General features: G+C 35.7%; 1 protein-coding gene across 7 annotated transcripts in view; it reads right to left on the minus strand.

Moving 5' to 3' along the window:
- The window catches only part of N4bp2 (NEDD4 binding protein 2), a 140,696-nt gene that overhangs the window by 43,666 nt on the left and 72,394 nt on the right, over positions 1-24,636 (minus strand). For 5 of the 7 annotated variants that reach the window (XM_013518097.1, XM_013518095.1, XM_013518094.1 and 2 more), the window contains 6 exons: positions 17,661-17,740; positions 15,608-15,950; positions 9,734-10,883; positions 6,859-6,983; positions 3,839-3,927; positions 1,459-1,535 (listed from right to left, as the gene is read on the minus strand). In XM_013518097.1, coding sequence (XP_013373551.1) covers positions 1,459-1,535; positions 3,839-3,927; positions 6,859-6,983; positions 9,734-10,883; positions 15,608-15,836 — 1,670 coding nt within the window. In that variant the 5' untranslated portion in view covers positions 15,837-15,950; positions 17,661-17,740. The remainder of the gene's footprint in view (positions 1-1,458; positions 1,536-3,838; positions 3,928-6,858; positions 6,984-9,733; positions 10,884-15,607; positions 15,951-17,660; positions 17,741-24,636) is intronic. The other 2 variants (XM_013518098.1, XM_013518099.1) reach the window with 2 other exon arrangements.

Consider the following 24,636-nt stretch of genomic DNA (forward strand, 5'->3'; position numbering starts at 1 on the left):
ACCATTAGTGCTTATATTGTTTGATCAATTTTGCAGGCCTATATCTGGTAATCTGAGCAACTACTTTGAACAACATGCAATATAACAACCATTGTTAATTTCCTATCATCTTATTTTGAAATTCCATACCATTTTTATTGGTTTTTGTCTCTTTAAAATAAAAAAAGTTATTTGAAAGGCTAATAAAAAAGCCAGTCCCTGATGAAAATGATCAAGAAAAAAATGAAGGAAGACAATGTAAACCTATTAGGATTGAACAGGGGACCTTAACTGTTAATGTAGTAGAGATGTAAATGGTAAGAGTATTATAGTTTTTTAATAAAAGTTTAAAAACTGATACGATGGGAAAATTCCAACTGAACCTTCTCATAAATAAAACACCAGATCCAAATAGTTTAACAAGTAAATTCTATCAACTATTCAAACTTAGATAAAATCCAGATAAAAAAAGAGAAAATACCTCCCAATTAATTTTATGAATGTAAAACTATGATACTTAAATCAGACAAGGAGATCAAGGAAGGAAAAACTGCAGGTCAATCTCACCCTTTTATACAGATGCAATACAGACATAAAAGTCCCTAAATGGAATATGGGCAACCAAATCCAGTAATGTATCAAAAGGGTAATAAGGAATTAAGCACTGATATACGTTACCACAGAGATGAACTATAAAACATGCTACGTGAAAAATGCCAGACGTAAGAGCCTACATATTATATGATCCACTTATATACAATGTCCAGAATTGAAAAAGCTATAGGAAGAGAAAACCGATGAGTGCCTGCCAAGAGAAGGGAAGAACTGGAAGTAAACACTAGCAGGTGTGGGGTTTCTTTTTGCTGAAGTGTAAATGTCCTGGAATTAGTCACACAACACAGAAAATGTTAGGTTGAAGCTGAAATTATTTATAATTACCAAGAAGAAAATACCCTGACTAAAATTAAGCTAGTGCTGTCTCTAAGGAAATATGGAAGACAAAGCAAAAAACACTCTGTCCATGTCCTGAATAACATTTTCTATTCAAGTCAAGCAACCAAATAAATTTAAAAAAATAACCTGTGTAGTAGGAGGGTAAAATATCTGGACATCTGGACATTTTTCTTATCTTTTCAATTTCTATGTCCTTTCCACTTTCCAGTAAATAACTAGGCAGCAACAAGTCCTTGCCAGAAGCACACAGCTCAACTATGCCAAAGCCTCAGGCCTGCTCTAATCTAAGATATTAATGCATCATAAAGAGGAAATAAAGTACTGAGTATATTAAGACAACAAACTTTAGAAGCAAAGCTATACTCATGAAACTGGAAAAAAAAACCTATCAAATTTGCTGTGAATTTTTAAGTGGCAAACCTGTAATATAATTAATTTTGCTTCATTCATCGTTTATAAAGGGAAAAAATCTAAATGGAATTGCACCACAAAATAAAAATACGTTAGACAGCCTCCAAGTTTTACCTTGCAAGTTCCTTAGGTTTGAACTTCCACCATGTATCTGGTTCCCGGAAAAGGACTTTATATTTATGTTTCTGTGACTACATATAAAAAGACAAAAACACTTTAAAAGAATTATTTCCATAAATTAATCACATTATTTCCAAACTTATAGCATGTTAAATATGAAAGAACCTCAAAGATTTTTTGATAGGTATGTTAAACTGATAAAACATACAATATCTGTGACCTGGCAATTAACGTCCAATAATGTACACTAAGAGAACAAAGAAGGGTAATTATACCACACATACTTGTGTGTGCACACACATTCACACACAGGCATGCCAGGATATCCAGTTCACTATTATTTGTAAGAGGAAAAGAATAATGCTGGGCGTGGTGGTGCACGCCTGTAATCCCAGTACTTGGGAGGCTGAGGCAGGAAGATTGTTGCGAGTTCGAGACCAGCCTCAGCTACAAAGTGAGTTCAAGGCCAGCCGGAACTGAATAGTGAGACGCTGTCTCAAAAAGACTCCAAAAAAAAAAAAGAGGAAAAGAATATAAGTAACTCAGTGACTATTAATACGGACTTGGCTAAGGATATAACCATAAAATAAAAATATTACACAGTAATTTTTTAAATTCTTTATGTGTTAATGTGAGAAAGTCTTTAAATTGTTGAAATAAACAGAATTCTGATTTGTACATTTGTATGTGCAAGGAAAACTTCTACAAAGATTCTCAAAAACATTATTAAAAGCATTTAACTGTAGGGAGGAGGCCTTCAGGCATTTTTTTCTTTTTTTTGGAGTTTGAGTATTTACCATATATACGCATTAACTTTTACAATTTTACAATTACTTCAGGGCTTGGGAAGCAATTCCCAAGTGGTAATTCCCAATGGGAGAGGGCTCATCTACTATGTGCAGGGCTCTGGGTTCAATCCCCAGCACTGCTAAGCTAATAAATAAATGAAACTGTTAAATTCTTTCATAATAGCCATTACATTTTTCTGCCAGCTTGCTTTTCACACCATTTCCCTGCCAGCTAGGTCCCTATTTTCCTGTTCCCTTCTGAATGGGAACTAAGAATAGTTCTTTTTAAACAGAAGAGAAGCAGGAGGAAATAAAGATGAGACAGAGATTGTATGTGGTCCATAAAATCTACAATTCTTACTTGCACTTTACAGAAAAGTAAGCCTACCTCATGGCCTTCTAATAAAAAAACAGCAAATATCATGCTATACCAGAGGCCAGGGTGGCATGAACACAAAAAGTGACTAATTCAACAAGACAGAAAGCCAGGCACAGTGATGCACTTATAATCTCAGCCATGCTGTTGGGAAACTGAGGCTAGAGGATTGCAAGTTCCAGTCCTGCCTGCACAACTTAGCACGACTGTCTCAAAATTGGAGTGGAGGATGCAAAAAGAGCAAGGAAATTGTAATCCAGGCCACTCAGACCATGAGAGAAGTGAGTGTGCTCCAGGTTAAGCTTATAAAGAAGCTGGAAAACTGAGGGAATTGAAAATGAGTTTATAGAATTCAAAATTTCTCAGAACAGCATTTTTTTTTAGTTTGAGTAATAACAAGGGACCACCAAATTGTTTTGTTTTTTCGAGACAGAGTCTCATTATGTAGTTCAAAATGGGCTTAAACTCACTATGTAGGCCAATCTGGCCTAAAACTGGAGGCAATCACTTCCCCTGTGTCAGCCTCCTGAGTTCTTGGATTGCAGGTATGCACCACCATGGGACCACTAAATTTTAAAAGAAAGAGCAATCAAGGGGGTAATAGGTGTATGTATGTATGTATATATGTGTGCAAACATACACACTTAAAATAATTTAAGAATAAAAAAAAAAAGTTTTTTGAGAGAGTCTTGCTGGCATTGAACTCATTACATAACCCAAGCCGGCCTCAAACTCCCAGCGATCCTCCTGCCTCAGCCTCCTAAATGCTGGGACTACAGGCGTGCACTACCACACCAGCTTAATAATAAATTTTGATACTATTACCTTTCCATAAAAGATACCAAAACACAAAACAATCTTAGATGTTAAGGTTTTAATACTCAAAATTTTAAAACTATGTAAATTTTTTGTTTGTTTGTTTTTTTCCAGTACCGGGAATCAAACTTACGACCTTGCGCTTGCCAGGCAGGTGCTGTGCCGCTGAGCTAAATCCCCAGCCCCTAAAACTACATAAATTTAGAATTATGGGAAATTCAGTTATATTAATTATTCATTTTGCTCATTTCACTGAAGACCAGAGAAACTAGAGTTCAAGGTAGACCAAGATTCTGAGATTCTCAAGTGCCTGAGATTCACTTGTGTAAAAATTAACATCACTCAATGATTACAACCTCCATATTAGAAATTTATGACAATTTACGGTACAAACCAAAGCAACATATGGTTTCATTTCCCATGCTTGTAGGTTTGTATTATCAATTATGATTGGTGATATCTTCTTCTCAAATGCTTCTTTTGCTGAAAAACAACATAAAATGATGAATCATTTTAATATTATTTTTATTTTTTTACTTCTAAGTGATTTTTTTAATTGAAAACCATAGATATGTATTAATTCTGCTCACTATCTGACATAACTCTCACTTCTGAGAACATGAAAAACTAAAGCATAGGTAAACATTGAAAATAAATGCAAATAAATACTATAGTTACATAACAATTAGAGAAAAATTATATCATGGTAAAAAGCAACATGGTATCCTAGATTAGATTATATAAATGGAAAGGGTTTTAGTGCCAGGCATGGTGGCACATGGTGTAATCCCAGTACTTGAAGGATAAAGCAGGAGGATTGCTGTGAGTTAAAGGCAAGCCTGAGATACATTGTTAGTTTCAAGGCCAGGCTGAACTACAAAGCAAGACCCTGTCTTAAATAAACAAAATGAAAGGGCAGGCAGGTCTTTAGTGAAAAACTTAAAATCCAAATGAAGTCTGAAGTTTAGTTAATAGTAATATACCAGTGCTGATTTCTTAGTTTTGACAAATCTGCCATCATTACACATTAGATGTTAAATTAAAAGACAATGAGTGAAAGGCATACACATGCTGTCTATACTATCTCTACAACTTTTCTGTAACTCTAAAATCATTCCAAAATAAAATTTAAAAGCAAACAAAAAGCATAGACAGGGCTGGGGATTTAGCTCAGCGGCAAAGCGCCTGCCTGGCAAGCGCAAGGTCGTGAGTTCGGTTCCCGGTACCGGAGAAAAACCAAAAAAAAAAAAAAAAACAAAAAAAAACAAAAAAGCATAGACATACACAAAGTAATGATCTAAAATAAAAATTATGACATGCTATTTATGTAAGAGATTTTCTTACAAAACTACCTTTCTTCCTCAAAGATTTAGACCATTCAGGAAATTAATAATGTACCACAATAAGTAAAGTCTACTAGGAAATTATTCAGAAGTTTTAAAAATTCTGCTCAGTTTCTTACAATTCAATAATAAAAAAGCAAATAACACCACATACAGACAGCCAAAAGCTATAAGCATGTATTTCTCCAAATAAGATATACAAATGGCAAATAAGTATAAAGAAAGATGTTCAACATCATTAGCCTTCAGAGAAATGTGAATCAAACCACAATGAATTATACTTGTATACTCACCAGAATAGTTATCACCAAAATTAAGATAGTAAGTGTTGGTGATAATATAGAGAAGTTGAAACCTTTACAAACTATTAGTTCAAATGGAAAGTGTTATAACTGCTTTGGAAAATAAACTGGGAATTATTCAAAAGGTCAGGCAAAAACATGTATGTATGTTTGCAATAGCATTGTTAAAAGAGCCAAAAACTGGAAAAGACACATGTCAGTCAACTGACAAACAGATAAACAGAATGCAGTAGAGTCATGACCAGCTTCAAAGAGGAATAAAATACTAATACTACATTCTGCAACATGGATAAACCTTAATAAATATATGTGAACTGAAAGATTTCAGTTGTGCTGGTGTTTTCATATCCCTGAGTTCTTACTTTAATTCTTAGTTCAAGAAAGAATACATAGGCCAGGGATATTGCTCAGTGGCACAGTGCCTGCCTGGCAAGCGCAAGGTCATGAGTTCAATTCCCAGTACCAAAAACAGAAAGAAAGAATACATAAAAATGGAACAATGCCTCACAATGGCAAACTTAAGATCTGTCTTCACAATGCATTTATCATAAAAGACTAAGTTAAACATTGCCTATGTGTCTTAATAAGAATTTCCTTAATATACCAACTCCCCACAATGAATGTAATCATTACTACAAATATGTACTAGCAAAAAAGAAAAAAAAACTTCCCATATAAAATTCAAACTAAAACTAATTAAACATTCAGGATAACCAATCTTCAGTACCTATACTGTTGTACCAAAAAAAAACTAAGGTTTAACCAAGTGTGGTGGCACACACCTGTAATTCCAGCACTAGGGAGGCTGAGGCAGGAGGATCATTGTGCATGCGAGGCCAGCTTGGGCTACAGAGTGAATTCAAAGCTAGACTGAACTGCACAGCAGGACTATGTCAAGAAAGAAAAGAAAGAAAAAGGAGAGGAGAGAGACAGACAGACAGACAGAAAGAAAGAAAGAAAGAAAGAAAGAAAGAAAAAGAAAGAAAGGAGAAAGAAAGAAAAAGAAAGAGAGAAAGAGAAAGGAAAAGAAAAGAAACAAAACTAGTTTTACCTACGATCTCTCTGCAGATTTAGTGTAAAGAGAAAACTTTTACTCTCACATTACCCTCTATAAATATTAAACCAACCTAAGCAGACCAGGGGTTAATAAGGCAAATTCTGTTTTAAAAAGCAGGAACTAGAGCACACCAGACAATTCTTTGAGCTGCTGAGATCCAGGAAGAAAACTAGATCACTTCTGACAAGCTCTCTATTGATTAAACAAAACTTAAAGGTATCATACAGTATTCTACGCATCTTACAAAACTTAACTTTTTTAATTAACTCTTTTAATCCTCATAACAATCCCATGAATTGACTCTTAATCATTTAATGTTAACCAGTTATAATTATATCTGTAATATGTACTTAAAGAGTTAACGTTAATTATAAATTCTTTTTTTTTTTTTTTTTTTGGTACCACGAATCAAACTCAGGACCTTGCGCTTGCCAGGTGGGCACTTGTACCGCTGAGCTATATCCTTGGCCCATAAATTCTTTAAAGTTATATCTCTCAAAACACAAACATGAGCTAGGTGTCGTGATGCATGTCTGTAATCCAGGCACTCAGGAGGCTGAGGCAGGAAGATTACTGTGAGTTCAAGGCTAGCCTGGACTCCATAGTGAGACCCTGACTCAAAAAACAAACAAACAAAACTTTGTACATTATGCAGTGAATTTTTACATTATATTACTCTTAATATTACCCAGAATCTCCTGTCCATTCTTACCACGATTATGGTTCCATTCATGTGCTTCTCTTAAGTACTTTACATCAAACTGGTACTGCCCATTTATATAAAAATAATCATCAGTACTAAGAATAATTCCATTTGGATTATCTTCTTGCAAAGTCCTGTGAATGATAAAGGTGATTATTTTTATTAATTTTCCTTCCAAAATTCTCTCTTCTAAATTTTACAGTCAGTGTATAATTGAAATAAAAATTCAAGTACTATTATTCATTATTTTATTATAATATCATTGTTTTGTTTTTGTTTTTCTTCCAGAACCAGGAATCGAACTCACAACCTTGCGCTTGCCAGGCAGGCACTGTGCCGCTGAGCTAAATCCCCAGCTCCTGTAATAGTCAAATAATACAGGAAATACTATAAACAAAATTTGATTCATAAAAAACTGACCTAAACCAAGTCTATTTTTATTTATGCAAATTATTTGTATCAATTTACAGTTAACTACATAAGTTCAAAAACTGGCAACTTTTTGTTTTGTTTTGCTTTTTATGGTGCTAGGGACTGAGCCAAAGGCCTGCCATGTGCTAGGCAAGCATGCTTCCACCTAGCTACATCTCATCACTTTTCTAAATTTTATTTTGAGACAGGGTCTTGATAAATTGCCCAGGCTGGCCTCAAACTTGCAATCCTTCTGCTTCAGCTTCCCCAGTAGCTAGCTAGATTATAGGTCTATACTATCACATGCAACTTGAATTTAATGTTTATTAGTATATATTAAGTGCCAGACACTTTTAAAAACAGCATTCACTGATAAACAGAAAAGTTCTTGCATTCACAAAGCTTGCATTCTAGTGAATGCTCACTTGATGTGAACTCTTAATTTATCATCTTGTAACTGTTCCCTTCACCAAAAAAAGTATTCCCTTCTCTGACAGCTCTTCCTTTCTTTCTAAAGGGTGTTTCTGAGCAATATAAATTGTTAATTTGTAGCCATATTCTGAGACCCCTTTCAACTATTCCCCAACTTCTCTTCTTCCCTTAACTGTTTCAATATCGGTGTTTCCTTTCCCTTTGCCTTCTACTCTCACAGGACAACAAAAGTGTCTTTTTAAAATACTGGCCCATTACCTTATCTCCAACATTCCAAAAGCCTCGTTTTCATCCCTCACTTTCCCTGAGCTCACATGCTAATTAAATGCTTGGACCATTCTTGCTGCGAAAATCTAGCTTGTATGGCTGCACTACGCAGTTATTTTTCCCTTCACTGAGAAATGTTGTTCCTACTTTGTGCCAAGTACTTCTTTCTCTTCCCATCCTCAAATGATTGCTGTCTATAATCTGAAGGCCCCTGAAATCTAGTTCTACAAACCTGTCTCAAAGCTCTATTACCTTTTTTTTTTTTTCCAGACTTTTTGAGACAGGGTTTCACTATGCAGTTTAGGCTGGCCTTGAACTCACTTTGTAGTCCAGGCTGGCCTCAAATTCACAATGATCCCCCTGACTCAGTATCCTGAGTGTTGAGATTGTATGCGCCACCACGCCCAGTTTCTATTACCTTTTAAAGTACTGCCTTTCATTCCAATCTCTTTCACAAAATACTGTGACTGTAATACATTTAGTATTAAATTGTTTTAATATCATCATTAAATTAATGAGAAAAGCCTATCATATCTCTACAGGAGAACATGGTTATAAATGTATCAACAAAATATGTGGAAATTTACTGGAAGATAAATCTAGACAAATAAAAGCTATGAAAAAAACAACTAAAAATGAACTAACAAAGCACATTCTACATGTATCTATGCATACTTTTTTTTATATACCAAGAATCAAACTCAAGACCTCATGCTTGCCAGGCAGGCACTGTGCCACGAGCTACCTCCCCAGCTCTACGTATACTCTTTGAGACTATATATACCCAGACCAAATATGAAAGATTTAAATAAAAATAGAGGAGTGTAAACAGAATTTGAGGGAGGAAGGGAGACAGAGAGAGAACTGTTAAGTATGTCAAATATAAACCTGGAATTTAAAGACTAAGAAGGAGCCGGGCGTGGTAGCGCACCCCTGGACTCCCAGCACGTGGGAGGCTGAGGCAGGAGAATCGTTGCAAGTTCAAGATCAGCCTGGGCTACAAAGTGAGCTCAAGGCCAGCCTGAACTGCACAGCGAGAACCTGTCTCAAAAAGACCAAAATATAAATAAATAAAAATAAAGACTAGGAAGGGTGAGAAGGAATTAAAACAACCAACTTCAACACTTGAAGGAGTGTCACTGAAAGTGTAACAAGGCAAACTCTAACCCTAACAATTCCTAGATCAAGGCACACTCGCAACCCACCTTAACCAAAAGCAGACCTAAGTAGAGATGAGAAAATAATTGAGGGTATTATGTTTTGTGACAAACACATCTTTGAAAATTTGAAGTTCTCTCACTTCCTTCAAATAACATATTTTTTTAAATAACATATTTCTAAAAGTCTTATTTAACAACATACTATATACCAAATTTCCAACAGTAGAATTCACATATTTAAAACTTCATTTCTATAAATTCAAGTGATTATGGCTTTTTAAGTCCATGATCAAAGTTGAATTTCATCTTTCTTGCATTCAAATTAGCTCTCTTCCAGAAAAAGCTATGTCTGTTGATTTCATAAGCTCAAATTCTTGAACTATCTTTTATTTTTTTTCTTCTATTCAGTCTCTCAAACAGTAATAGGGAGGAAAGAGTTCCAAAAACTTATGGAAAAAAGTGTTATTTGTTACAAAGCTAGAAAAATTAGTAAAAAAAATACTTTAGAAGTTATAAACAACTCTACTCAGCAAAGTATTCTGGATATTCATACATTATCTATCCGTTCACACATATGCATTATACTTTTTAAAAACTTAAGTAAAACCTCATACCTCGCCAAAAAAGATTTTCCCGATCCCGGAAGCCCTCTGAGAAGAACAAGAACTAGTCCAACATAAGATGTTGTCTTCTTTCTTACATGAGGAACAGGAGCCTCTTGCATTTGAAAAGCACTTGTTCCCTCCTGATTTCTCCATACTTTTGTTGGGGAAGTGTGAGAAATGACTGCGTGTGGAAATGTGTAGTTGACAGGTCTCCAGTGTGTAGCTGTGGTTACAATGGGAGCTACAAAGCCATGATTTCCTTGAAAGAGATCAAAAGTAGGAATCACTGGATTCCACATTGGTGGAGGAGGAAGAGGAGGAAGCAGTAAAGGGACAGGGCCAAGGACTGGGCAGTAATTCATATCCTTCTCCTTTGGTGGCAGTTCAGTATGTTTGTGGGGCTTGAAATTAAATATTTCAGAAGGTACAAAAACATCAGAGACAGAAATAGATTTCTGCTCCCCACCTGTACCTGCCAAGTCAAGCTCTGGATTTTGTACAAGAAGGTTTAAAGGTCCCTGAGGTTCACTGGTATCCAAATCTGGAGGGGCTTGAGAGAGATGAGCCTCAACACAGTTGGAATCTAAAAGCACCTTTTGCCTTTGATTGTTACAACCCACAATAGAGTCATTTGCTGGATTTAAAGGATGATTGAGAAGAGAATCTTCTGGATAGTTATGTTCCAATGCCAATGTGTTATCCTTCATAAAACTTTTGGACTCATTCAAAACTGAATGTGAAGTTAATGGTTTTGAACTTAATGCAGAGGCAGAAATCTCTAAATTATCACTGTTTGAGTCCATATTTTGTGTAGAAAGAACAGCAGTCATACTATTTGAATGTGAATTTATAAACTGACTGGAGTTATTAAGACTATTAACATCTTGCAAAGGCAAAAATGAGTATGCTTGGTCATCAGAAGAGTTCAATTTCTCAAAAGCATTCTCTATTAAGGAATCCAAGTCTTTAGTTAGCTGTGTATCAAAAAATGAATCTAGTTTTGAATCTTCACTCTCTTCTTCATGTGGACACTTCTCCATTATTTCACTTCCTGTTGCACTCAGCTGGTTCTCAGAAGCAACAAAGGTTTTTGAAGATGATTCTTCTACCTTGGCATCAGTGGCAGATAATTCTAATAGACAATCCATGGCATCTTCAACTGCACAACAAAAACAGTAACAGCAAAAGTAAGCTACAACTTACTTGAAAAAAGTTAGATATTACCTCATTAAAAGGAAAAATACTGGATTTTTGCATTGAATGGAATACAGGAAAATTGGTAACATTCAAGTCATTTTTAAAAAATTACTGTTTTACTCATAATACACTGAAGTCTGTATCAGTGAAAAGTTCCAGTGTTGGGAGACATGCAACATTGTTCTTCCACTCAGATAGCAGTAAAAAGTTATCAAGCAGATCTTCTTTGATTAATTTATTGAGTAAATACATAAATATCTGTAATTGTATGTATTAGGGTTATTTATAAAGGTCCTAATGTCAGCTCATTTATTCAACTACTTACCAACTTGGTGCATGCTATGAATTTCACTTCATACAAAGAGTATTTATGAGCATGTACTACCTATTGGGAATATTTTGTACACAGTCTTTACTAGACTCAAAGGATTTTGCAGTTTAGTAGAGACTGAAGACAATTACCGTACAGCAGAACCTTGGTTCACAAACTCAATTCGTTCCATGATTCTGGAGGATGGCCATGTTCATGTTCATGCAGGAAAGGTGCCTGCAGTTCTGTTTGTCACCTGATGCTAAGCTCACACAAACAAAATTTTGCCAATTGGTTCTGTCCGTGAACCAAACTGTTTGCAAAGAAAAGCATTTGTGAACCAAAGTACCACGGTACAACATAATTCATAATATAGTATAGATTAAACAATGTACATTTTTTATAACATATAAATGCCATAGCAGTATTTAGGAAACCAAGGAAGATTTCACATAAACTGATATGTAAACTGGCACTTGAGTATTAAAAATCAACTTGCCAAAAAAAAAAAAAAAAGCAACTTGCCAGACAGGGGAAGAGGTAAAGCCAAGCTTAAAAATGCAAAGTATGTTTAAGGTGTTAAAAGAAGTCAGTTGAAGAAAGGGCACACAGTGCCATATATAGTAGATATTTGAATAAGATAAAACTGGAGCGGGAGACTGAGTTAAACCGGGAATATTCCTGTATGTCATGCTAAGAAATATGAATTTCATTTATTAAGAGAACTTGAATGTAAACCACCATCCATGGCATTTGGGCTAGCAGCTTTATACAAATCACCTCACTGAATCTTCAAGTAATACTATGAGGTATATCATCCTAACAAATAGACAAAAAAAATGAAACTCAAAAACTGTATTATGTCACATAGGCAGTAAGTGACAGAGTCAAGGCTGATGTGTCTGACTCCAAGGCTGAGCTTTTTCTGTTATAACACAAATAACAATAAGCCAGTAGAATTTTCATGTGTGTGAGGGGGGGTACTGAGAATCAAACTCAGGACTTTGCACCTGCCAGGCAGGCACCTGTGCCTCTGAGTTACATCCCTGGCCCAAGCCAGTAGAATTTTCCAGCATTTGAGGGCTGAAGATGTAGCTCAGTGGTAGAGTACCTGCTAGACATGCATAAGGCCCTGAACTTAATCATGAGTGCCACAAGAATGATGATGACAATAATAATTTCAACATTTGAAACTTGTGGTGTTTTAATATTATTTCTGTGTTACGTCTTGTTTTAAGAAAGATAAATCTGTAAGTGGCACAGCATTAGGTAAGAGCTCTGGTCTGGATCAGGACACCAGCATTTAAATTCCTACTTGCTGGCTATGACACTTTGAACAAGTTAGCTAACCTCTCTGAGCCCCACTTTTCTCACTTGTAACATGGGGATAATAAAAGTACCTACCTCATAGGTTGTTGTGAGGATTAAATGAGATAATCCATGAAAAAGTGTTATGCACAAGGACTGGCACCTAGTAAGCACCCAACTAATGTACCCTTGAGAAGAAAAACAAAGAGGGAAGGGCAAGCCTGGCAGATAGACCATTTAGGAGATCACAGCAATACAACAAAGGCAAAAAGCCCTAAAAATGAGGGAGAAAGAGGGGAGTTAAAATGAAAAAAGAAGAAAGCAAATAGAAGAGGTATTTCTATGAAAAAAAATGCATGACTGAAAACCCTGAAAAGACCAACTGAAAAAAATTAAGATATATAAAATGAAAAATAGCTTTAAGTAAAGTGAGTAAAAGATCAAGAGATATAACTGTCACATGGAAAGAAAATTCCTTAAACAAACTATTGGAAAAAAATTGTTATGAAATCAACCCAAAAAAAAAGAATGAAGAATTTATAAAAGAATATAAGAATAAAAAGTCATGTACAAAAATGTTCAAAGATCTCCTTTATGAAAAAAACATATTAAGAAAATTTATTTTATTCTTATTACAATCTTAAAATAATTCCACCCCATGCTGAAGAGGGCAGTGGTGAAAGACTACACTTACACAGTGCCAGTGGTATTACAAATCAGCATACCTCACTGGTGAGCAACACAGCAAAACATTTCCAAGAGTTGAAAACTGCTCTTAGGCTATGATACAGAAAATAAAACTTTGGGACTAAGAAAAGAAAAAACCAAAAGGAAGAAAAGGCTATTTTAACTAACATGTTCTTTATAATATTAATTATTCTTGAAAAACTTAGGCATAAATAACCAAAGTACAACAATTCAAAAAAAAAAATTCATAGGACTACTAGAAAACTATGAAAATATAGATTATTGCAACAACTTTAGAAGTTTATATATTAAATTTAAAAAGCAGAATATGGTCGGGTGTGGTGGCGCACGCCTGTAATCCCAGCACTTGGGAGGCTAAGGCAGGAAGATCATTGAGAGTTTGAGACCAGCCTGGGCTACAAAGTGAGTTCAAGGCCAGCCTGAACTACATAGCGAGACCCTATCTCAAAAAGACAAAAGAAAAAAAAAAAAGAATATGAAGTGTCATTAAAGCTATTACTCAAACCATTCAAAATATCAAATGTTTATAAACAAGTGTTTATAAACAGGTACTACAAAAGATCCTGAAAAGAGAAATAAATTCTTCATTAGGATATATGACAATACAGTTTTCTTATAATTCCCCATTGCTATGTTAATTTATATGCAACAAATTTTTAAATACTTAAAAATTAGGAAATAAATGCTGAAGGAACTTAATAAAATTCTATATTCTATCATTCCTGAACACCAAAGTGCACTGTAAAAATCTTATTTGCTGCATACCAGCATAAATAAAATATGCTCACACAACTAGAAATGAAAGTATTGGGGCTGGGGATTTAGCTCAGCGGCATAGCGCCTGCCTGGCAAGCGCAAGGTCGTGAGTTTGATTCCTGGTACTGGGAAAAAAAAAAAAAAAAAAAAGTAAGTTTTACCACATATTACCAAAACCTTCAAATCCAGAATAATTTTATCTTATATTAATCATGGCCAAGTCAGGTGTGGTGGCACAGACTTGTAACCCCAGCACTTGAAGTCTGAGATGTGAGGATCACCACGAGTTTGAGGCCAGCCTGGAGTATATAGTGAATTTAAGGCAAGCCTGCACTACATAGCAAGACCTTGTCTCAAAAAAAAGAAAAACAAAAACCAAAAAACACGAAGCCAAGTGTGGTAGCACATACTTATAATTCCAGCACTCAAGAGGCTGAGGCAGGAAGACTGCCATAAGTATGAGGCTGGCCTGGCCTACAAAGTGAGTTCAAGGCCAGCCTGAACTGAACAGTGAAACCCTGTCTCAAAACAACCAAAAGAAAGAACAACAAAAAAAAATTAACAGTGGCCAGAAATGTAATTTACTCATCTAGCCAACTATCTAGTATTTTCTATGTGCAAATATGCTGGTAAACAACTTAGTACAAGTTACTATACTGACGACTTTACTAGAAAAAAGACATATAAAAAATCAATCCTTCCCTGGCATGGTGGCGCACACCTGTAATCCCAGCACTTGGCAGATTGAGACAGGAAGATCGTCTTGAGTTCAAGACCAGCCTGGGCTACGAAGTGAGCTCAAGGCCAGCCTGAACTGCATAGCAAGACACTGTCTCAAAAAGACAAAAAAAAAAAGGGCAATCCTCACCAAAAAGTCCTGTAAGATTCATACTATTACTTTTCATTAACAGGTTAGAAAACTGAGACTTAGATTAGTGACAGAACTGGAAATCCAAACCAGGTCTCCTGACTCCAAAGTCAAAGTTTTTTAAAACCACACTACTCTACTAGCTTAAGCTTTCATTTGCACAATTACAATTACCAAGCTGCTACTAACTCCTAGGGGTTATTTGTTATTTTAAGGGTTAAAAATACAGAAGTAAAGCAGTTTTTAAAATCTCTGTTTTCATGGAGCTTATATTCTAGGACACTGATTCTCAACCAGGTAAAATTTTGCCTCCTTTAATAATATACAGAAATATTTTTGGTCAACACAAATAGGGGGTAGAACACTCCTGGCATCTAGTGGGTAAAGCCAGGCATGCTATTAAATATTCTACAATGCATAGAAGAACCATTCCCCAAAAGAATTATTCAGACCAAAATGTCAAGAGTGCCAACCTGTTCTAGAGGAAAGATAAAAATAAGATGTAGAACATGAGATGATCTATACCTACATCTTACATCTAGGACTACACGTTTCTTAAGAGCAGAAACCGTGCCTTATTTTTCTTCATAGCCCTCATAATTCCAAACTTGGTGCCTTGCCCATGGCAGATGCTTAATAATGAAAATGAGAGTTATTTTTCTATATCACTATTAGTCATAACATACTACATGTCTTCTTATAAGATGTAAAGTGTTCAAACTAAACTTTTTCTCACCTTTGAAATCACATTCAGAAAGCATCAAATACACTACATCAGGATCCAGATCAGAAAACATCTCTGAGATACTGGTGAAGAGTTCTTCCTGATCAATTTTTGTCTCACACACAGAAAGAAGAGTAGTGGTTGGCTCCTCATGACTAGCAACACCGGATACGACAACTTCCTTAGAGTTCGCAGTCTTCCGAAAAGGGTTTCCCCCAAGATTTTTCCTTTTCCTTGGCATTCTGACTTCCAAAACTAAAATGCTTCCCTTTTATAAAATTTAAGATGTTTGATATTTAAATCATAATTCAAAAAAATAGGGTTAAAATCTTGCACAATCCAGCAGTAATAGGACCTAAAATAAAAAGCAGGTAAAATCACTCAGACTATATGGTTATATTTCTATTTCTATCTCTAAAACTGGAATGACAACTTTATTTAACTCTAAGAAAGTACCATCACTTCTGGCAATAAAGCCAAAAAGTGCTGAAACAATTGCTTTCTTCAAATTATTCCAGTTTTGCAGGATTGAACGTATTAAAAATTAAGATATTAATAAAGTATAACGTATTTCAGGAAAGTGAGTACATTGTTTTAATATCATTATTTCTTTTAAAAACATAAAACAGCATCCATAAATATAATTAGAATGCCTACTGAATGCTTACACTCAGATGTCTAACAGGAATCATAAACTTAACATGTCTAAAACTGAGTTCCTGATTACCCCGCTTCAAGCAAGCCTGCTTTTTCCAGTTTTTCAACACGTAACTCTAGCCATCTAATTGCTAAGGCCATAGCTCTTGGAATTATCCTGACTTCTCTCATCCCATATCCAACTGTTAAGCCAGTTTTGCAAGAGCAACCCCCAAAATAAAAATTTTTAAAAAGCAACCCCCAAAACATATCCAGAATATGATCATTCCTTACATCTGCACTCTAACTATAGACTGTCAGTCTTTTGCTTGTATTACTCTAACAATCTAATTTTCTTGCTTCTGCCTTTGCCCCTTTAGTCTGTTTAGCATTGCAGGCAGAGTGGCTCAAGTAAACTGCAGGTTGGATCATGCCTCCTTCTGCTAATCTATCCACTAGCTTCCCATCTCAGGATGAAAGGCAGAGGCCTTAAAATGCCCTACAACCCAGACACTGTTGCCTCTCTACTCACTGTCATTTCCTAGCCCTCCTTCCCTTGCTCATGCCACTCCATGCAAACTTAGCCTCTTTGCTCTTCTTTAACATATCAGCCATGCTCGCACCTGGGAACCTTTACACCTTGGTTCCCTCTACCTGAACTATTCTCCCAGCTACTTCCTACCGCTTTCTTATTACTATTCAGTATGCTACTATCTCAGGAACTCAGCTGTTCAACCTATTAACTGTCTTTCCCTACTTTAATTTTTCCACAGCACCTGTCTTCTGACATGGTATATGTTTTACTTATTTATTGTGTTTATCATCCTTAGTCCAGTAAAGGATAAGCTCCACAAAGGCAGGAATCCATCTACCTGGAGTAGAACTATGATCTCCTTATTTTCTCTGTATGTGTCTAATAACATTTTGAACTTAAAAATACCCAAAATTACATATCTGGTATTTTTCCCAAAATCTGTTCTATCCATTTGGTCTACCATCATCTTTCCTGTGTGTTCCTATCTCCTAACTAGTCTCCTTGCTTGTATCCTTGTCCCCTACGTTCTATTTTTAACATAACAACTAGATTAACCAGGGTTTGCTCTAAACCTTCAAGTTGTTACAATGGCCTGCCTCCCTGCTAGCACTTGATCCACGCTTCCCCAAGATAGTTATATTGCTTACTCTCTCACTCCTTCAAATCCTCTGTTCAAGTATTATATTCAATAGTTTTTTTGTACTGAGAATTAAACTCAGGACCTTGCGCTCACCAGGCAGGCACTGTGCCACTGAGCTAAATCCCCAGCCTCATATTCAATGATTTCTGATCCTGACTATCCTACTGAAAATCAAATACCCCAATCCCTTTACCCCAATCTCCTCCTTTCGCTACCACCCATTGCCTTTAATCACCTCCTACCATAAAATTTACCTTTTAGTTAAATTTGTGTCATAGCTTTCTCCACCTTCCACAACTGCACTGTCAATATGGCAGGCGCCAGCCACATGAGCCTATTTAAATTCAAATTAATTAAAATTAAATGAAATCACATTTTTATATGTAAGAATTCAAAACAAAGAAAATTAATAGAAACAAAAAAGGACATTATTTAATGATAAAATATCCATCCACCAGGAACATGTAGCAACCCTAAATGTCTAAATACTAAACAAATAGCTACAAAACAGGTGAAGAAAAAAACTGACAATACTTAAAAGGAAAAGAGACAAGTTCACTATACGTAGAGATTTTAATACTTCTACTAACAACTTATAAAAACTATTAGAAAATCCCAAGGATACAGAACTAAACAATAACAAAGATGTAATCAACAGGACATCCATAGAATATTCCACCCAACAGCCCCAGAATACACATTCTCTTCAAATACCCACAGAACCACTAGCAAGATACAGCATAATCTAAGCTACATAACAAATCTTAACAATCTTACAAGTACTGAAATTATAGAGTACGTCCTTCAACCACACAAAACAAAAGTAGAAATCAATAACAGATAATAGGAAAATCTTCAAACATTTAGAAGCAAAGCAATATACTTCTAAACAAACCATAGGTCAAGGGTGACATCTCAAGTAAAAATGTTTAAATATACTGAAATAAATAAAAGTCAAAATACATCACATATATGGGCATGGTAGCGCACACCTGTAATCCCAGCACTCGGGAGGCTGAGGCAGAGGATCACTGCAAGTTCAAAACCAGCCTGGGCTACAATGTGATCTCAAGGCAAGCCTAAACTCCTTAGTGAGGCCCTGTCTCAAAAAAAGGACCCCCAAAAAAAAAAAAAAAAATCACATAAAAATCTATAGGATACATTTAAAGAACTGATGACAGGAAAATTTATAACACTAAATGCTCATACAAGAACACCACCAAAAGTCAAAACTGTAAAATTACCGCTGTTTGCCATTATACCGATCAAAACCTAATTTAAAGGTTGGACAGAAAGATGGAATATAATATGGAGAAGAATTTCCACAGACCAAAAAAAAAGAGTTTCCACAGATCTCTATGAGATCACCAAGAATCTTCAAAATTGTTGATAAATTCATTAAACAATTTCTAAAAACAAAAAAAAACACTAAATGCTATAGAACAGTGAAGATGTCTACTTTACTTTTATTCAACATAATGATGGAGGATCTAGCTTTTAAAATAAACTACAAAAGATGAAGTCTTCAATCAATAACCTAGTCTCCCCACGTGTGGTGGCCCACACCTGTAATCCCAGCACTTGGGAGGCTGAGGCAGGAGGATCAGAGGCCAGCCTGGGCTACATAGCAAGTTCAAGGCCAGTCTGAGCTACATAATGAGACCCTATCTCAAAAAAAAAAATCTAAGTCTATCACAAGAACCTAGAAAAAGAAGTGCAAAATAAACCCAAGTCAGGAGACAGAAAAAAACAATAAATGAAAGAACAAGTATCAACGAAATTGAAACAGAAAAAAGCAAACAAATTTTAAAAAGTACTATTCACTGGTCAATAAAATTGACAAACCTAGTTGAAAGAAAAGACACAAATTCCCAGTATCAGGAATGAAGCGGCTATCACTACAGATCCTGCAGATACTAGAAGGCTGATAAAGGAAAATATTAATTATTAATTTTACAAAGAAAAATTTGACAACTTACATAAAATAGTCCAGTTTCTCAAAACTACACACTACCATAACTCACCCAACAGCAAATATATATATATATATAATTTTTAATAAAAGTTAATTCACAATTTTAAAACAAAAAATCCAGGATCCAGCTTGAGTGAAGAATTCTATCATTTTCACAAAAAAATTAACACTAATTCTATAAAGTATCTTCCAAAAAAATAAGAGAAATCACTTTCAACTCATTTATGAAGCTAATACTATCCTGATTCACAACCAGAAAAAAACCAGTACAGAAACAAAATCTACACACCGATATCCCTTATGAATATAGATACACAAATCCCTCACAAAAAACGAAAGTGTAAATAAGGACTAAAATGTATTATAGATATTGGGAAATAGGAAGAAAAAGTTCAAATGGGAAGGGGAACTAGGGAGGGACGAGGTGGAAAAGAAAAAAATGATGAGAAAAGAAGGGGGAAATGGAAACAAAGCTTTGTAAACAAGGAGGGGAAGAAGGGTTGAAGGAGGGCAGGGGGATAGGGAAAAAAAAAGAGCCAAGTTATATCATGCACAGGTACAAGTTCCCTATAATGAAGGCGATCATTATGTACACTTAAAATGCACCAATAAACTTAATTTTTAAAAAAAATCCTTCACACTTCCTCAAAAAACTAAAACCAGAGGTTCTAATCGACCCAGCTAATTTCCTTCTTGGTATCCTCCCAAAAAGAACTAAAAAGAGTTAAAAAGCATCATACTACAGTGATATATGCACACCCATGCTTACAGTGGCCCAGTTTGTAATATGTAAGTCTTGGAAACAACTCAAATGTCCACCAACTGATGAATGAATAAAGAAGAGATAGGGTTGGTTTGTTTGTTTTTTAACACAGTGGAATACTACACTGCAACACAGAAGGATAAGCTTGAGGCATTTCTAGCTAAATGGATGCACCTTGAGATCATACTCCTAAATGAAATAAATCTGACACACATGTATAAATATCACATGATTTCTCTGGTGTGAGAAACCAAAAGTGTAAATAAATAAGGACCAAAATGTATAACAGATATTGGGAAGGACATTCTTTTTGTTGTTGTTGTTGTTGTTTTTCCGGTACTGGGGATCAAACTCATGACCCTGCACTTGCCGGTCAGGCACTGTGCTGCTGAGCTAAATCCCCAGCCCCTAACAGATATTGGGAAATGGGAAGCAAATGTTCAAATGAGAAGGGGAATGAGGTGGGGAGGGAGGAAATAAGGGACAAAAGAAAAAAACAAGGAAAAATGGAAACAAGCTTTTGTAAATAAAGAGGGGAACAGGGGCTAAAGGGAGGGTAGGGGAATAAAAAAAAAGAACATATCACGTACAGGTACAAATTCCCTATGATGAATGTTATCACTATGTACATCTAAAATGTACCAATAAAATAAAAAAAGAAAAAATACTGCTACTTTAAAAATAATCCCTCACAAATATTAGCAAATCAAAGTCAGCAATATATAAAAAGAATTATATACCAAAAAGTAGAATTTATTCTAAGAATGCAAATGTGGCTCAATGTTTAAAAATCAGGATAGTCTATGAAAATGAACAGGGTAAAAAAAAATTAAACAATACAGAAGAAAAAATCTGGCAAAATTCAACACCCATTCAAGATTAAAAAAAAAAAAACAAAAAACTTCTATGGGTTTTTTTTTTAGTACTGGAAATTGAACTCAGAACCTTGCACTTGCCAGGTAGGCGCTATGCCACTATATCCCCAGCCAACACTTCTAGTAAAACAAGAATAGAGGGGTACTATCAGAACTCATTAAAGAACATCTACAAAAGACTACAGCTAACATTATACTTAGTGGGAAAACATTAAAATACTAAATATTTTCCTCTTAAAATCAGGAATACACTCCATGGAGGATCCCTGGGTAATCATGACTATAAAGAAAAAGAAAACAGCCTGTTGCTAGACACAGATGCAAGTCTCTCAGTCCTTCTTTTCAATCCTGGCCTTCCTTCTAGCCGTCACACCTCAGAGAAAGGAGTCACTGATAAGGAGGTAATAGGCTATTTTTCACAACCCTTAGGCTGTAACTACTTGTTAGGTCTTTCTTGCGTATCTCTGTCTTCCTGAGAAACCACTTTGAAGATACCACCATGTATTACAGCAGCCTGTAATATTTTCCTACTAATCTGTCCATAACTCTGTAATGTTTGTACTATTCCCATGTTATTTCGTAAATGGATGTATGTTTATTACTATGTGTTTCCTGCAACAACCATTGAGAATAGTCAATGAATATTCAATTGGTCACTCATCTATAGCTCTATTTACTTTCTTTAGAAACCACTTTGAAGATACCAAAGTATAGTACAACAACCATTGATAATAACCTACCACTTTTGTCTGTAACTCACTATTATTTGTCTATTTGTTTTCCTGAGAAACTATCTTGTAGATAACAATATGTAAAACAACAACCATTAATAATTTCCTACCACTTTGTCTGTAATTCAGTAAGCCCCCCATTACTATGTTATCCTTCTTTTACTCTTTAAAATAATAAAAAAAAAAAAATCAGGAATATAGTGAGGATGTCTACTTTAACCACTTTTATTCAACACAGTGCTGGAGGATCTAGCTTATGAAATAAGATTTTTAAAAAAGGAAGTAAAGGGGCTGGGGATTTAGCTCAGCAGCACAGCGCCTGCCTGGTAAGCGTGAGGTCATGAGTGCAATTCCCGGTACAGGAAAAAAATAAAATAAAATAAAATAAAATAAAAAAATAAAAAAGGAAGTAAAGCATACATACAAAGAAAAGAATAAAAGTGCCCCTATTTGCAAATGACATGATTGTCTATATAGAAAATTTTAAGGAGTTTACAAAATCTCCAATCAGTAGGTGAGGTCAGCAAGGTTGTAGGACACAAGTTAAGCACACAAAAAACACTATATATTCACTAGCAATGGACACAAATAGGGAAATTAAAACACATTACCATTCAAAACCACTCAAAAAAATAAAATACATAAGTACTAATCTGACAAAGAAATTATAGGGCTTGTATTCAGAAAACTACAAACAGTGATGAAAGAAACCAAAGATCGAGACTTTGCTTTTGTACCAGGAATCAAACACAACCTCGCGTTTGCCAGACAGGTGCTGTGCTGCTGAGCTGTATCCCTGGCCCCCAAAGATCTAAAAGAATGGAAAACATAGCATGTTCATGGGCTGAAAGACTCAATACAGTAAGGACAGCAGGGCCGGTGATATCGCTCAGCTGCACAAGTGCCCACCTGGCAAGTGCAAGGTCCTGAGTTCAACTACCAGTACCAAAAAAAAAAAAAAAAAGAAAGAAAGAAAGAAAATACAGTAAGGACAGCAATTCTCCCCAAGTTGATATACAGATTTAACACAACCCCTACCAAATCTCAAGCAAGATATTTACAGATATAGGCAAGGTAGGACAATGAAAATTAGAGCAGAGAGCTGGAGGTGTAGCTCATTGGTAGAGAGCATGCCTACTAAGCACTGAGGCCCTGGGTTCCAGCCTTACTACCATGCATACATACACAAACACACACATACACACACACACACACACATATACACAGAGAAAGAATGGATGAGGTCAGCCCAACTTGAAGAACTGTAAAATACCTGCAATAATTAAGGTGATATGGGATCAGTGAATAACAGATTATGGATCTCAGAACACAATAGCAACTCCAGAAATACAAAACCAGGGTCTCACTGAGCCACCTAGGCTGGGCTCGAACTTACAATCCTGCTTCAGCTACCCAGAGTGCTGGGATTACGGGAATGTACCATCAACTTGCCAACTGGCTCTTGACAAAGGTGCAAAACTAGGTCAAGAGAAAATACAATCGATGATAAATGATATGATGAATGACGAAGTGGATACCCACAAGTGAAAAAAAAAACAAAGCTTGACTACATCTACAAACTTTACAGAAGAGTTACTCAAAATAGACCATGGTTTTAAATATAAGACACAACACTATGATTTTTTTGAAGTATTAAATTTCTACAACTGATCTACATCACCAGCCCTTTTATTTTGAGACAGGGTCTTACTAAACTATTGAAGCTGGCTTCAAACTCCTATCTCAGCCTCCTGAGTACCTCAAAATAGTCACTGTACCCGGCCACTATAAAACTTTACAGGGGGGAAAAAAAAATGGGGGAAAATTTAAGGACCTATGGGTAAGAAAAAACACCAAAAGCATGACCCATAAAATACTGATAATCTTTACTTTATCAAAACAGGAATTTTTCACCAGGTGTGGTGGCACACACCTGTAATGCCAGTACTTGGGAGGCTATGGCAAGAGGATCCCTGCAAGTTCAAGGCCAGCTTGGACTACATAGTAAGTTCAAAGATACCTTAAACTACATAGCAAGACCCTGTCTCAAACAGACCAAAAAAAAAAAAAAAAGAGAGAGAAGGAATTTGTGCTCCACAAAAGACATCTTAAGAATATGAAAAGATAGACTACATACTCAGAAAAAATATTTACAGACCATATATGTGACAAAGAACTAGTTGCTACAACACATAAAGAACGAAACTGTCCAGACTGAGCTTAAACTTGTATTCCTCTTACCTCAACCTCTCAAGTATTGAGGTAAGGGATTAGAAAGATGTGCCACCGCACGGCTCTATAGCAACTTTATTCATAATAACCAAGAACTGGAAACAAGTCAGATGTCCTTCAATGGCTGAACAAACAAAGATAATATTCATCCCATAAAATACTAGTGAATAATACAAAACCAGCTACCTTTTTTTTTTGAGACAGTGTCTTACTTCTTAGTACAGGCTGGCCTTGAACTCACTGTGTAGCCCAGGCTGACCTCAAACTCAAGGTGATCCTCCTATCTCAGTCTCCCAAGTGCTGGGATTACAGGCATGTGCCACCATGTCTGGCTGCAACTACCATACTGATACATACAAAATCCTGGATGAAACTTAAGAGAATTATAGAGTATAAAAAGTCATATGCTGGGGCTGGGGATTTAGCTCAGTGGCAAAAAGCGCCTGCCTGGCAAGCGCAAGGTCGTGAGTTCGGTTCCCGGTACCGGAGGGGAAAAAAAAAAAAAGTCATATGCTGAATTATTCTACCTATACAATATTCTCAGAATGACAGAATTATAGAAAAAGAGAACAGATTAGTAGTGTCAAAGTAAAAGTAAGAGGAGTCCATTAAAGAGCCACTTGAGGGATTTCTGCATCTTAATTTGAATTTCCT

Source organism: Chinchilla lanigera, unplaced genomic scaffold (assembly GCF_000276665.1).
Source record: "Chinchilla lanigera isolate Chin_1 unplaced genomic scaffold, ChiLan1.0 scaffold00042, whole genome shotgun sequence".
NCBI lineage: Eukaryota > Metazoa > Chordata > Mammalia > Rodentia > Chinchillidae > Chinchilla > Chinchilla lanigera.